The following is a 15,086-nucleotide window of genomic DNA, read 5'->3' as shown; positions in this document are numbered from 1 at the left end:
CCCCCCCATGCTTGCCCAGGAGTGCACACAGCAGCGGGAGCCGCCCTTCCCCCATCCCTGCAACCCCCACAAATAAGCTGCTCAAGGCTCCATCCCACACCCCACCCTGGCTGGACAGTGCCTGTTGGCATGTTGACACCCCTTCACTTCAGCACCTGGGACAGTCAACCCACTGCCTTCCCCCCCCTTTGCTACTGCACTGACAGAGAGGCCCTTTGCACTGGTGGAAATGCCATGGGGGTAGGAGGGACAATGGGGTGGCTGCTATCTTGATTACTGGCTGCCCTTCATGCCACTCTGCCCCTGTAACCTCCCTATTGTCTGTTAGTTTTTGTGCTACCATGCCAGCTGGTTCCTTCCCCCCTGCATTTTATTTTTACTGAGGGTTTTTTTTTTTGTTGATTTTACAGATTTTGCAGACAATTCTGAATTACTCAGTTTGACTGATTTCGTGGAAACCATGAATTAAGTAGTGCCTATACATATATTAGGTAGATCCTTTGTTGAGTGACCAGTTTCAGGTGACTAATATCCAGATTCTAATGGTACTCAGTACTTGGAGCTTCCTTTGGCTCCATCCAGAGTTCTAAATGAAAATCTCACCCTGAATGTCTAGAGTTCAGTACCCAAAAATGAACTCACCAGAAAGAAGAGGTCACTTTTGAAAATGCTACACGCACAATTATAAAATAAAAAACATTAAGGTTGCAATGTTAAATATTCAAAACTTAGAAAATGCCTTAATTGAGTTTGTCTATGTAACTGTAATTCAACAACCTTGGGCATATGAATTATGATACTGTCACGTCTTATTTCCTGCACACTGTTCAAACCCTGCTCTGGGGACAGGACTATTGATTTCCTGATGGGCTATTCTGTGGCACTCTTCATTTTAGTATTTAAGAACTTTACAAATATTCATGCATTTATTTTCACAATTGCCCTGTAAGTTTAAGGGGTAGAATCTCCATTTTGCATGAGAAATGGAAGTAAAGAGTAATTGAGGTCAGAAGTATCCTCTGATTTTGAGTAATCATCAATTTGCAGTAAGGGGATGTGGGGACAGAATGGTTTAAGAGCTTCAGTATCTATCCAGAGTAGTGAGTTGGAGCCTCACTCTAGACTAGTGCTAAAGGCAGTCTCTAGTTGAGTTGGTTATGACTGGACAACCAGTCATCAGGCTAGGGAACTGAAGAAGGCCAGTTAAATTGTTAGGCACATCACTTCCTTGTATGCTGTATGCTACAGCCCTTGATATGCCTTACCTATGCTAGCCAGGTAAGCCATCCAGCCTCAAAGCAGTTTGGAATTGGAGGTGCTAAGGCCCCATCTACACATTACACTTAAGACATGTTTAAGTAGTTAAATGATTAAGTAGTTAATCACACCTTAAGTAGTCACAAAGCCACACATTCAATCAATTAATGGCTTGACAAAAAGAGGAATAAGCTACAAAGTTATTCCACCAAATATGTGTAATAAATTTATAGCTGCTTTCTATTGTGCCATTAATTAAATCTGTGGCCAGGGGCCGCTCTGGCTGGAAGCCCATGTGCATCCCCAAGCCAGGGAGCTTCTAAGTGCTGCTTCACAGATTCTGTGGCTGGGACCCCCTTCAGCCATGGAAGCTTGCTTCTTGCTGGTTCAGAAAGAGACCAGGACTGGGCTCCCCCTACACCAGCAATAAGGCACAAAGGAATCTAGCGTGTGATCCTGCAATTGTGCCTCCTGCCATGCATGTGTGGCATGGCAAGAGACATGATTGTGTGGATTGCACATTAGATTGCATTGCACCTTTACCTATAGATGTAGAGGGGCCCTAAAGGCCTGATATCTTAGAATACCTAGCTCTATGTAGCATATGGTGTGTTCAAAGCCCAGCTTCCCTTGATTTTTATTGTACCTAGGAGTACAGTTTTTCATACCAGACCCCAGTGTCTCCAGGCAGCCTCCCTGAAAATGAGGCTGAAAAATCAGAGACCACCTATGCAAAGTTTAGTATAAGGTATTTGATTAGAGGTGCATTAAAAGTTAGCAGCAGACTTTAGAGAATTTAATTCCCTAAGGCATCATTCAATTGCTTTAACCATGACATCACCCTATTCTTTCTGTAGGGCCCTATCTCATTCACTATGCACTTTCCAACTTTTGCAACACATGAAGCAGCCTTCTTTACCAGTTAACAGTGATTAACCTCCAGGTCATGTCCATTCTGTATACTAAATGAGGTGTAAGTCCTTAGAAAAAATAGCATTAAGGTTGTACAAACTAACTTATGATATTTCCTAACTTTTGAGTGTTGACTTTGCAAACTTAATAACTTGACATCTTTTTGTGTAATTTTAAACTGAAAAAACAGAAATGCCATCATGTGGTCTCAGACTGACACCTACCTAATTCATCTCTGGGACTGGAACCTTTAGCTGCCTGCATCCACAGACATTTAACACTGGAGCTCATTGAGTAATTAATAGCAATAGCAGGCTTATGTAGACTGGCACTACTGGGGAGGGAGACTTTGCCAGTGGGTTTCATAGATATTTGCTGACAAAAGAAGAGTGGTGAAACTGAAAGTATAGGCATACAAACTAGTTTTGGTGAGGAAACTGGAAGCTTTACTGCATGTCAGATGCTCTAAAGTATTTGCCCATGTGCAAAGGCTCTGGGGTAGCCATGATGCATGGAGCAGTGCCAGCTGTTGTGGTGCCAATTGTGGCAGCACATTCAACCATCACTGCATTGGCAGCTATTTTTGCATCCACCCGCAAAGGCAGCACCCAGGGCGGTACCCCCAGTCATCCCTCAGTCACTGCTGCCTGCGTGCATGGTCCAATCTGTGATAATGGAAAGCTAGCTCCCAGTAACTTATTCTTGCTTCATTGTGGAGCACACTGTCATGAATAAGTTTAATTTACCTCAGCATAAGAGTGTGTATATGGGCAGTTACTGCAGAGCCACTGATGTGCAATGGAACCTCACTGTCTTTTACTTCATAGTATCCTAATTGTGTAGCAATACCCTAAGGTATCTTGGGCTTCATTCCAGGCTTTGAAGTGGAACAAGCTGTGGTATGCACTGCCTCCCCCACCCACCCCAAGCTCAGCCACTTCTGACTTTTAGCCATAGTCTGTTCCAGTTCTTTGTTTTCTCCTTATCCCAATACCATTCTCCTCAGTCAGGGAGCCCTCTTTTGCATTCTACAAAATTCATATCTCAGTTCCAGTCCTCTTGTGCAGGAAGTCTCAGTTTGTTTCTCCAGACTGCCCATGCCCCAAGTCTCCCTGGGGGGACCAATGTTCTCATGCAGCCACTACATCAGGGGTAAGCAAAATGGCCAATCTGGCCAGAAGCTGGATTTCATTTCCTAGCACCTCCCTGATGGCATGGCTGGGGCCAGTCTCCATGAAGACCCCAGCTGCAGCTGCATGGGAAAGCTCAAGGCTGGGGTTGTCATGGAGACCAGCCCCAACCATGCTGGCAGCGCACATGGCTAAACAGGGCAGGGGGCTGCTCCGGAGCCACTGGGAACTTGTGGCTCTCTATGGAACCAGGGCAGAGCCACGACTTACAGCCTGAATGCTGTGGGCAGGGGCATGCAAGCAGGGGATTGCAGCTGTGCCCCAGCTCCTTGCAGCGGTGACATCGTGCTCTGGCGTGGGGGCAGAGCCGCGATCCCCTGCCTGCATGCCCTTGTCCAGAGCATGCAGGCTACAGATCATGGCTCTGCCCTGGCTCCAGAGCAAGCTGCCCCATTGCAAGTTCCCAGTGGCTGCCAGCACAGCTGGGGCTGGTCTCCATGGCAACCCCAGCCTAGAGCTTTTCAGTGCAGCTGCAGCTGGGGTTGCCATGGAGAAATGGAGTCCACTGTCAACCGGGTCCGGCCCATGGGCTGGACTTTACGCGTCCCTGCACTACATGTTTTCCTCAGCTCCTCATTCCAAGTCTCTTTGCCCAGCCAGTCCTCATTCCCTATTCCCAGCTCCTCATTCAAGCTCTTTCCTCTGCTCTGGCTTCCTGTTGCCAATCCAGTGCTTGGCTTCCAGTCTTTTTCCCAGCCATCCCCTTTTTTTCCTTTATTCCCTGATTCCTCATCAGATTTCTTTCTTTCACCACATCCTTTTCAGCCTCTAGGCCAATCCTCTCTTCCAGGCTACTTGTCCCAAGCTATTTTCTCCAATCCTCTTGCTACTTCTGTACTTCAGTTAGGAAACTCCCACCTTTATCTTTTCTAGGCTTAGTGCTGGGGGTTAGTCAGTGAGGCATTGGAAAAAGAATCTCTGCTATCATTTCAGATGTTTGCATCATCCTAGAGCTGAAATTGCAGGAAAAGTCCTGCATATTTGCTAACTAGTGCAAACAAAATCTTTAGGGAATTGATGAGCACTGAGATATCTCTACTGAACATATGTGCACTGGTTCCCCTCCCCCAGAGACTTGTAACTTGCCTTTAGCATGGGTAAACAAAGCATTTGCCTTAAAGCTTCATTCCCAGAGATAGCTGAGCAGTTTGGGCTGAAATTAGAGGAGAAGAAATCAGCCTAAAGCAGGATTCTGACATGGAAAATGTCTGTCTAAATATCTGAACTTAAGTAATGACATAAGCAGTTGAAGACATATTCTTACAATGTATAATGTAAGGAAACATTAAGAATAGGTAGTGTTACTATGCTATAGCAGAGAGGCAAGGATTTCTTAAGGACAAATCTTTTAATGGACCAGCTATGTAGTTGGGATAAAGTTAGACAAGCTTTTGAATGCAAGATACTTGTCCTCAGGTCTGATGACAAGGAGCCAGGCACTTTAAGAAATCCATGCCTCTCACTATCACCCTAAGTCATCCTTGCCTCTCACAACTAAATAGTTGGTCCAATAAAAAATATTGCCCTATGAAATCCTTACCTCTTGCATAGTTTCTGGACCATCATGGTTGCAACATAACTCTTACACTACTATATGCTATAGTAGGCATAGGCCAGGTACAGAAGTTACACTTATTGCATGGTAAGCTTGCAGAAAGCATTCTACCACCATAATTAAACAGATGGCCAGGCATATAAAGTACTATAAAAATGGAGGATCCCGCTGTAAGATAACTGTGGGCAGATGTGGCATCAGACTTTAGTGCTGTAGATAAGACCACTGTAATGAACATCTGTACCAGACCCCACCACAATTCATGTTAGGTTGCATTCTGCCAGCAACTGGTGGGGCAGTCAGAATGGGGCAGCAGCTCACTCATCCTTCCTCCCAGGACTACACTACAGTCTCAGCCAGAGCTCATCTCATTTGTCCAAGCTCTGGGCTGGCCCCACCTCTAGGCTCTCAGTGACCCAAAGTGATGCAGCCCGTTTCCAACCCCCACCCCCTTTTTCCCTCTGGCCAGCTGTAAGCCACTGTTTGGTATTATAGCCCAGTGTGCAGATTCCATCTACCTGATCTGGGCATTTGTATAGATTGCAGCTTTTGAGTAAGTGCTGTGCTGATTGTGGACACCCCATTCACGCAGGGTACTGTCCAAGATATTCGTCTTGTACAGTATTGTTTTGAAATGTCCATATCCACATCTTGGTCTGCTCAGCTTGACTCATGCTTCTCTGTCAAGGTTGTGCCCAAGGGGGGACTCATTTGGTGTTGATATAAAATGCCGTAGGAATAGATTTCAGACCACATTACTCTGAGCAATCATTTCATTTCCATTCATCCCCACCCCTTTATCTAAATTTAGCAGAACACACAAGACCACAGTACCCAGCCTAGTGAGCTCTCCATGGGTCCAGAAACCTGGCAGCAGGGAGCAATTAGGGTCTGTCTTTTTATGTCACTTGGTCTAATGCCCTAGAATGCAGGGAATACATCTGTGTGTGTATACATTGTGCAGCTGCTTATGAGTCTCTGCGCACTGTTAAATACAGTGTCAAGCTTTTTAGTGTAACAACTTCTGGGCCTTACAGGAGCACAGTAATGTCCTATGGCAGGGGTTCCCAAAGAGTTTTTATGCCACAGCCCAGCAAACCATGCCCCAGCTGCCACAGCCAAGCACAGCCAGAATTTCCAACTGGAAGATGGGTAAGGATATCCCTCCCTCGGATACGGGAGGTGGGGCAAACCCTGCGCTGCCAGGGGCCCTGCAAAAGGAGCCACAGCCTCTCTGCCTGGCTCCCAGGGGGCCACTGTTTGCTGGTCCACTGGTCCGCAATCACTTCCAGTCCAGCAGCCGACTGTGCTGCAGACTGGCAGCCAACCCACCATGGCCCAGGGATTGAGAACCTCTGTCCTAGGGCAAATACCTTTGCAAGTACCATTGCCCAAGTACCATTGCAAGTGCAGTGACTCTGAGTTATCTGAAGTTGTGAGGGAACTGTCTAATATGATTCCTTGGTAGGTTGGCATAATCTCATGGGGAAGGATATGGTTACCTACTCTGACATTCAGTGTCTCTTGGTTTGACAATTGTCCAGATGGAAAACTGATATTACTGATATATTGATGCTCCCCACTGACTTCATGCCTTTCAAACACGCTCTCTCCCGCTCCACCTCTGCAACCACCATGCCACTGGCCTGGAATGAAGCTGAGGTGCTAGGTTCATTACCCTCTATTGTGAATCATAGAATCATAGAAAATGAGGGTTGCAAGGGATATTAGGAGGTCATCTAGTCCAATCCTCTGCTCAAAGCAGGACCGTCCCTAACTAGATCATCCCAGCCAGGGCTTTGTCAAGCTGGGCCTTACAAACCTCCAAGGATGGAGACTCTACCACCTTTCCAGGTAACCTGTTGCAGTGCTTCACCACCCTCCTAGTGAGAGTTTTTCCTAATATCCAACGTAAACCTCCCTTGCCGCAACTTGTGCCCATTGCTCCTTGTTCTGTCATCTGCCACCACTGAGAACAGTCTAGCTCCATCGTCTTGGAAACACCCTTCAGGTAATTAAAGACTGCTATCAAATCCCCTGTCAGTCTTCTGCTCTGCAGACTAAAACCCAGTTCCCTCAGCCTCTTTTCATGTTGTTGGGGGCTCATTAGTCTGTGTTGTATTGAGTGGGACCATAAATATGGTTAATTGACAACTGACTGCCCTATCCCTCAAGGTCACATTGCTTTCCTGAGAGGCTAGCACGTTGACATGGATCCACCTAATGCAAACCAGCACCCAAATACACCCCAAAAAACACTGAAAGCTTTTTTTGAGCCCCACAGCTGAGGTGCAACTAACAGTCACAACTGCAGGTTTTCTTGGGCATGCCTCTGGGTGCCATTTTCAGAACATATACATATGAGCACTGCTGCAGGTAAGGCACAGCTGGAATTGGAAAAATTCCCCCTAGGGAATCCCCCCACCTACATCTGCCTTCCTTCTCCTCCCAGAGAACAAAAGAAAGTTCACCGCTGCACCTGGACACTTGGGTTTCCCAACCCTCCCGACTCCCACAGTAAGGAGATGAACCCCAGGCATCCAGGTTTTCCCTATTGGGAGGCAGAATGCAGGCATTCCACGATGTGGTCAGTACTGAGTTGTAAGCAGCCATATGGCTTTTGGCCCCAGGCGGGGGAAAAAGTCTGGACAGGGGACTTGCCATAGGTCCCTCAGTGTCTCCTTGGTCTGCAGACTCCCTATTTGGCATTGGGAGGCCCAGTTGTGATGTTGCATGGGAAGCCCATGATGCTGGATCTAGGATAGTTGACTGGATACCTGCAGAGCGCTGGAGATGTGTGTGTAGACAGCATTGGCAACATGAAGACAAAATGAGACCCTTGATGTGGGAGGTTGGAATGGACGGTTGGTGATTGCTTGCACCTGTGCTACCATGGCACATGAACAAGCTGTCCAGGACCAGAAATGTGATGTGAAGGTCCAAGAATTAGGTCTATAGATGGCCACCTGCTGTCTAACAGAGTCTGCATCACTATGGAGCAGTGAGAATTTCAGCACCAGGATAAGGAGTTTATGCACAAAGACCACTTTGGGTCCAGCTACAACAACCCTGAGTGGCATCAACACCACCTCCTGCAGAGAAACTATCCCAGACCTCCTTAACATGGAGAGTCCCACTCCAAGGACTCTTCTCTGGGGTGACAGGAATGGGAGTCCCACAGAGGCTAACCCTGGATGGCTGCCAAGGAGGAGTACTCTACACTGTGCATTGATGCTGGGGAGCAGGGGACCCTGGAACAGGAGATGTGGCACGTGGGAGCTGCTGACTCAGGGTCCAAGGATCCAGGAAGGTGTCTGGTAGGACCTGCTTTGGGGAGCAAAAGTGCAGGACGGGAGGGGGACCAGGCTGCCCAAGACCTGATGCCAGGGCAAGCATTGACTCAGCTTACCTTCCAGGGCCAACTCACTACCCCATGGCAGGGGGGAGGGGTGGGGAGGGAACAGCCAAGGTTCAACTGCCACCAGGTCAGGTTAATCCAGGCCTGGGTCCCACTGCAGGGGACTGGTGCAGCCTCTGCAAAGATAGGCAGCCCCCTGGGCTTGAGTCCAAGTTTTGAAGTGGGTAAAATTCTAGTTTTCTTTATTATGCACATAAAACATTTGGCAGCTGCAACATTTAATTAAACAGAAGGGTGGCAGTTGCATGCGTGGCATTCCCCCTGCCACTACAAGATTTCTTGTTGGTAAGTTGAGTCCCCCATGGCTTTCTATCCTCTTCCCTCTCTCAGCATCAATACTGCCAGCTGCTGCCAGGGTCTTTCTCCACTTTCTTAATGTTAACTAAGAAGAAGTTTCCAAGTTCCAGACTGGGCAACATTCCACTGGTTTTGTTTAAGTGTGAGAAGCTATCCAGCTATGGCTTCATAGATCCAGACACCCTGCTGCTTTGCAGGGCCAGGGCCACCACCAGTGGCCAGGGGGTTGGAATACAGACATCTGGGACGGACGGGCAGACAGACACACACACACAGAGAACCCACATGTCTAGGACACACACACACATGCACACATGCACAGAACCCAGGTGTGGCGACCAAGTTGGTTGGTCATGGTCTGGGCCGACACAATCGAGCAGGTGGGGTCTAGCAGCGAGGAGTCAGGCGGCAATTACTCGTATGGTTGCAGAAGAAAACTTTTATTAACTTACGCTACCAAGGTTCAGAGCGTAACGTAGACAGTTCAACTTGCGTAGTTACAGATTCAAGTTCGGACGACAGCTGAATATTTCGACTTCGAAAGCTGTAGACGGATCATTCGAGCATGCAGGGTGGGGTATGCCGGGAGATAGTGGTGGTGGAGAAACAATCACAAATGGCCAGTTTGTGAGGCAGCTCTGGGCTCGCGTGAGCCGGGCTCTGATGAGAGCTGGTTTCTGCCTTGGGCGGAAATTATAGTGGTTTATATATGTCGTCGTTAGCCAATTGCAATGTGAGTTGCATGGAAGATTCTGGCTGATCACGCACTGGCCGCGTGAACTATGTCTGATTGAGCATGTGCAACCGAAGTTGCTTACAGGTTGGGACTTTCCATTTGACAGCTTGGACTTTTCGCCTATTGCTTTCTTACTTCAGCTTCTAGCTCTGTGTCATCGGCACCCATACTTAGTTTCGGCTGAGACACCAGGCATCTGACACACACACACACTAGGTGGCTTGTGGACATGAGGGCACATGCCATGATAAGCCACTGTTGCATCAGGTCCAGGTAGGCAGCCCTGGTGTCCCCAACAGCTAATCAGCAGCCCGGGGAGCCCGCAGGGCACACTGGGAGGCATACGAGAGCCCCTTCTACCTATTGGACTCGACCCACGCAGGCAGGTTCTGAGCCTCCCCTTTCCCTCCCTCCCCCACACCAAGGGCTAACGTGTACTCTGCTTACTCCTGACCTAACCTTGGGCACTTATAGTAAAGCTTGAAAGTTACAGCATTTCCACCTTGGGCTTCTTGAACATCTGTATTTAGCCATAGTTGGTGGCAATTGTAGATAAAACATCTTACACTTTAGTCAGGTTTGCTATAAATCAGTGTTTCTCAGCCCATGGGGTGCAACCCAGAAGTGGGTCACAAGGATATTTGAAAGGGCCATGAGCAAGTCCCAGAAATGTGTGGGAAAGCATAAGTTTCCTCTTGCAGTCTGGCAACATTTCAGCCCACAAGTAGCTGCTTGGCATGATTGGAAGCAGCAGGTGCAGGCTGGCACTGGGGGAAGGTGACCAGGCACTGAGGCTGCATCAAGACAAGGGTGAAGGTCCCTGCCCATCCAGTGGGGGAAGGGGATAGGGGTGTCCTTCAGGAGTGGTGGGGAGCTGTGTGGCTGGGCTGGCAGTACTGGGGCCGGTGCCTGTACTCACAGGGGCGGGGCACCCAGGAGATGCTGCTCAGAGGGCGGGTGGGACCATGACCAGGCTGCCATGACCAGCTGGGGGCCTCCTCTGGCAGGGCTAGGGGGAGACAGGGGGCTGCGGGTTGGGAATGAGAGGCACCAGCATGGCCCAGGGGGGCAGGGGACTATGGCTTGGGTGTGAGGGGCATCGGCAGGGCCAGGGGGCTGTGGGTGGGGATTGATGGGCACTGGCAGGGCTGGGCGTCTGTGGCTTAAAAGTGGAGGCATCAGCAGGGTCAGGGCGCTGTGGGTCAGAGGTGAGGGACACTGACAGGGTCTGGGGGCACTAGGTTAGGACTGGCCATTGATGTTTATAAATGGGTCCTGGTACAGAAAAGGTCGAGAACCACAGCTATGTTACTGCTAATTAAGCAAAGCTAGACCTGGATTAGTAGTTACCTAAACTAAATCAAAGAAGCAGATCCCTCCATCAGCTTCAGTAGATCCTTTTGGAAGCAGATATTCTGAATTGCTCTTCTTCAAGAAACAATTTTTCTTTTTCCATTATTTTACAAGCCGACACCTTTCCCAGGTGTATTGATGTACATAACTGGCTACTGCCATCCAGGTACAATAAGCAACCACAAAATGGTTAGAAAGTGGAGCAGGTTAGGAATTTTCTGAAAGGCCAGTTATGGAAAATGAATCTTTCCCCGTAAATGAGCCAGTTTTGCTGAAGCATTCATTGTATTTAGGATGCAATTTCATAGTACAAAATAGAGAACTTGGAGAGTACAGGATCCCAGAAGTTAAAACATGCACCTGGCAAATGTCCTAACAACAGGGTTGTTTATGAAAAATTTTGACAGGTCTCTATTTAATCCCAATGTAGAAAGGGAAAAATTTTCAATCTCGAAAAATTTTGCAAAATGGGAAACAATTTCTCACCCAGCTTTGTAAGAAAACTTAAAACTATTTGTCAATTTTGGAGTGAGGAGGGGAACTCTTAGGTTTGCATAAATGGTGTAAAAAGGATTTGCAAACCACCTCCCTTTAAAAAATACAGGAGATTGTTTAAGTAAAATATCCTTTCTCTCTTGGAGAGTTCTGTTTGTCATGATTTCTGCCTTTTATGGCATATGTTATATATTGACATGGATTAAGTTTCCATCCCAAATGGAACTATGCACAGTCAGGAGAGCTACCATACTAGCCATAAGTGCAAACAGCTCATGGCAAGTACAGCAGTACAGTTAGGTAAAGGCAGAGCACTACAGTCATCTTTGCCATTCTGCCTCTCTCCTCCTCCTTCGCTGTCTCTCTTTTTCCTTCTCTTTCTTTCACTGTTATACTTTCCTTGGACCCCTTGCCTTTGTTATTCTGCATGTCTGATTAGCAAGAGCCTGATTGGCTGGCTGCCTGCTTGGAGAGAGATTCCATTCAGCTTACCCCCCACCCACCCCTTGGTCAGGAAATGTGAGCAGAGCTGATGGAAGCTGATAGGCAGGGCTGAAGTGTTAGCACCAGTACTGGATGTGACAGCAGGCAGAGGAGCACTTAGCAGCTTATACAGTGTCCGATTCAGATTCCGGCAAGGATCCAAGCATGGAATGCTGCCGTTGGGCAACTGCTGGCACTCTGTTCCCGCTCCTGGCTTCCCTGCTCCTGGTAAATGCCGTTTCTTTTATTTAAATACTTAACTGTTGCAGTTGACTTTGTTTTTAATCTTTCAAACTCCAGGTAGAAAGAGATGACTTTGAACCACTTCCACAAGTTTCAGCCTCTCTAATGTAACTTGGGCTCTGAGTCTTGTTAGCATAGGTTGCTGCAGGTAGAACCCAAAGGTTGGCATAGATTTATGCAAACTTGGGGAGTGATATAATGTGAATGGTGATATGAATGCGTGGAATTTGGACAACAGCCCTTTTTGCCCCTTGAAATGAAACTGTAACACATTGTAGTGCTCATGGAATTTTATGTACTAGGTGCTGGGGAGGGTGTTCGTCCCTTTTTTTCTCTTTTTTGTAAATCAAAGGAATTTTTTTTTTCCTGTGCACATGCAGAGAAACCAGGTACAACATGTATTGGAACTTCTCCAGCAGCCAACTCAGATTATCTCTGATAATTACTGTAAATCATTAGAGAGATAAACCAATACTAACTTTTAGAAGTTAAATATTATGCTACGTGATCTCAGAGGCACTTTAGAGATATAAAGCTGGTCCTTGTTATTTATCATTCCTTATTTATTTTATTGTAAGTGACTCTCAATCACATTGATAAGACGCTCTACAGGTGAACCCCACAGCTGGGCTCTTTAATTGAAAGTGGTGTGTTACTATTTCCTTAGGATGCAAAAGTTCATAGGGCAATGAGCAATATTCTCCAAATACCTGATCTCAGTATGGAGAGAGAGAGAGAACGTTGTTTAGACTTAGGTTCAAAACTGATTTAAGAAGTCACAGACTCTGAGCATTCCGGATCAGATTTTCACATGAAAATCATGACTCACATACTTAATTTAATGGGTATGGACTGCACGTTTACTGCCCAAAACTCTACAGTGAAAATATTAATAATAGAGTGCATACTTTTAATAGCAAAGTGTTCTTGGCATGCACATAAATTGAGTCTCTTCAGAAAATTTGTTTCACTAATTTGAATTGAGTCAGAGCAAGAAATCTTGTAAATGAATGTAAAACTTTACACCAAAGTCCATATTTTATTCACGTAATAACTGCAAGATCATTATTATATTCCAAAGATCAGAATTTCTTTACATACTATAGGATTTGGCCCCATGTTAAAATCAGACCCTCACTACTTGTAGTTACTTCACTCCACTGCTTGTGAATTATGTACTCAGTCCCTAATTCATGAAAATAAATAGTGCATTCTGTTGCCAACCATTATGCATTATATTTCATACTATACCAGTTTGTGTTTGCATGATTTTTTTTTTGCAAGAGATTTTTAAAATAGAACTCTTTGTGCCTTAAGAATTGTGATGTGAAAAAAGCTCAACTTTCTTTTTCAGAATCTTGGACATTCTTTTCTCTCTCCCTTACTTGATTACAGTGGGAGATTTGACTGAGTAAAGACAGCAGGAATTTAAATTTTGATTTGGACTTATATAACGGAGAAGCACTGAGATATATCAACATACATGTTGGTGTCAGAGCCTGCCATCCAATCTATTTATATGGTGCCTGATGAAGAATCTATTGAAATCAGTGGAAAGACCCATGCTGACCTTAGTAGGTTTGGGGTCAGGCCCATAAACACTGGATTGGATGCTGTTCTTGTTTAAAACTCACCAACCCCATTAAATATTGAGCTATAGAAAATATTGAGTTATAGAGCTGAAATTATATTCAGAGTTTGAACCTGTAAGTACAAAGTACTGGCTCAGTCCTGCAGATGTAACAGTAGAAGCATTCCCTGCTCTGGTGAGTACTGTAGTCCTGTTGACCAGGTTAAGGATAGTATAGTAAGCACTCAGCCCACCAGCAAGACTTGGTATTGGTCTCCATAGTGATATATCACTCGCTGTTGTGTATACCACATGTGTACAAACTGCCACATGGAAAGAACAGCATGCTGAAGGCTACACTTGGCCTTCTGCATAAGTGTACCAGCAAGAAGGTAAGCAAAGCCCAGACGTGTTCTCATCCCTTGCCTTACTGTAATAAAAGGCTGAGACAATTGACATCCAGCATTGGTTTTACCTCTCTACCTGTTTGAAAGGATGTAGCTGTGAGTAATGATGAATGTACTCTATCTGGGCACCTCAGGCTTTGCTGGGGCAAAATCTCACTGAAAAGCTCTCAGTGGATGATTTTCCCAGGGGGGTGGGGTTGCGAATTTACCTTGTAAATTGCTCTAGAGTATCACCCCAATATTCACCTGTACTTAGGAACATAAATCCCATCAATATCTAAGTTAAGTGCATAAGCACATGTGAAAATCTGGTCCAGAATGCTCAGAGTCTGTGACTTCTTAAATCAGTTTTGAACCTAAGTCTAAATGATGTTCTCTCTCTTTCTCTCTCTCTCTCCAGACTGAGATCAGGTATTTGGAGAATATTGCTCATTGCCCTATGAACTTTTGTATCCTAAGGAAATAGTAGCACACCACTTTTAAAAGAAACAAAAGAAAGCAGGCATTCTATTCCAAAGATTTCCCTGTTTCATTAAAAACTAAAAAGCAACCCAAGCAAACCACAGTTGTCTAACTCAACGAGAATGTGGCTGAAACCATGACCAGCCATTGACATGTGTTCATCCAAACTTGAAGTCAAACCACTTCTTGTCAAAAAGGCATTTAATCAAATTTGCATTTGCTGTTTACCTGTTTTCAGTGGTCTTTAGCTCCTTTGCCTGCTATTGTGGTAGTTGCGAGAGTAACACTAGGAATTATAATAAAGTACATGTGTTTTTCTGCAGACTTTCTTTTTTTCTCTGCTCTAATTTATACATGGAAACTAGTCAAACACAATAGCCTATTCCTTTCAGGCTCTCTGGCACTCTACTCTTCTATTATCTAAGTGGATCTGTCTTGGATGAGCATAAACATAATTAGCTTGTAGAACAAATGTTAAATTCCTTGTTTACATCTAAATGTAAGAAAGTTAACTCTTCCATTTTCCTTCATGTATAGATCTGTTTATCTGTAACTGTATGTTTGACCGTCTGTTTCTACTTTTATAGCTGTATAGGGATGGATTTTCCAATGAGGGCTCCAAAATTACACATGTGCATTCTCCATGTGGCTTAATTTGCATGTGCAAAGTGGCCTTCAGTCGTGCCATCTGGGTAGATGTGCACTGTT

At 45.8% G+C, this 15,086-nt stretch overlaps 1 protein-coding gene across 10 annotated transcripts in view; it reads left to right on the top strand.

Moving 5' to 3' along the window:
• The window catches only part of ADAMTSL1 (ADAMTS like 1), a 936,448-nt gene that overhangs the window by 499,507 nt on the left and 421,855 nt on the right, over positions 1-15,086 (top strand). For 4 of the 10 annotated variants that reach the window (XR_002097365.1, XR_002097366.1, XM_019517536.1 and 1 more), the window contains exon 1: positions 11,712-11,924. The exons of 1 other annotated variant lie outside the window; for it this stretch is intronic. Coding sequence is in view for 6 of the 9 variants with exons in the window: in XM_019517536.1 (XP_019373081.1) it covers positions 11,862-11,924 (63 nt within the window). In the remaining 3 variants the exon portion in view is untranslated. Of the gene's footprint in view, positions 1-11,711; positions 11,925-13,293; positions 13,706-15,086 lie in introns of those variants that run through there. 5 more of the 10 variants (XM_019517534.1, XM_019517532.1, XM_019517529.1 and 2 more) reach the window with 3 other exon arrangements.

The sequence above is a fragment of the Gavialis gangeticus genome, unplaced genomic scaffold (genome assembly GCF_001723915.1).
Source record: "Gavialis gangeticus isolate Ggan-Ray unplaced genomic scaffold, GavGan_comp1, whole genome shotgun sequence".
Taxonomy (NCBI): domain Eukaryota; kingdom Metazoa; phylum Chordata; order Crocodylia; family Gavialidae; genus Gavialis; species Gavialis gangeticus.
Note: the sequence above shows the minus strand (reverse complement) of the source record. Positions and strands in the feature narration are given on the sequence as shown.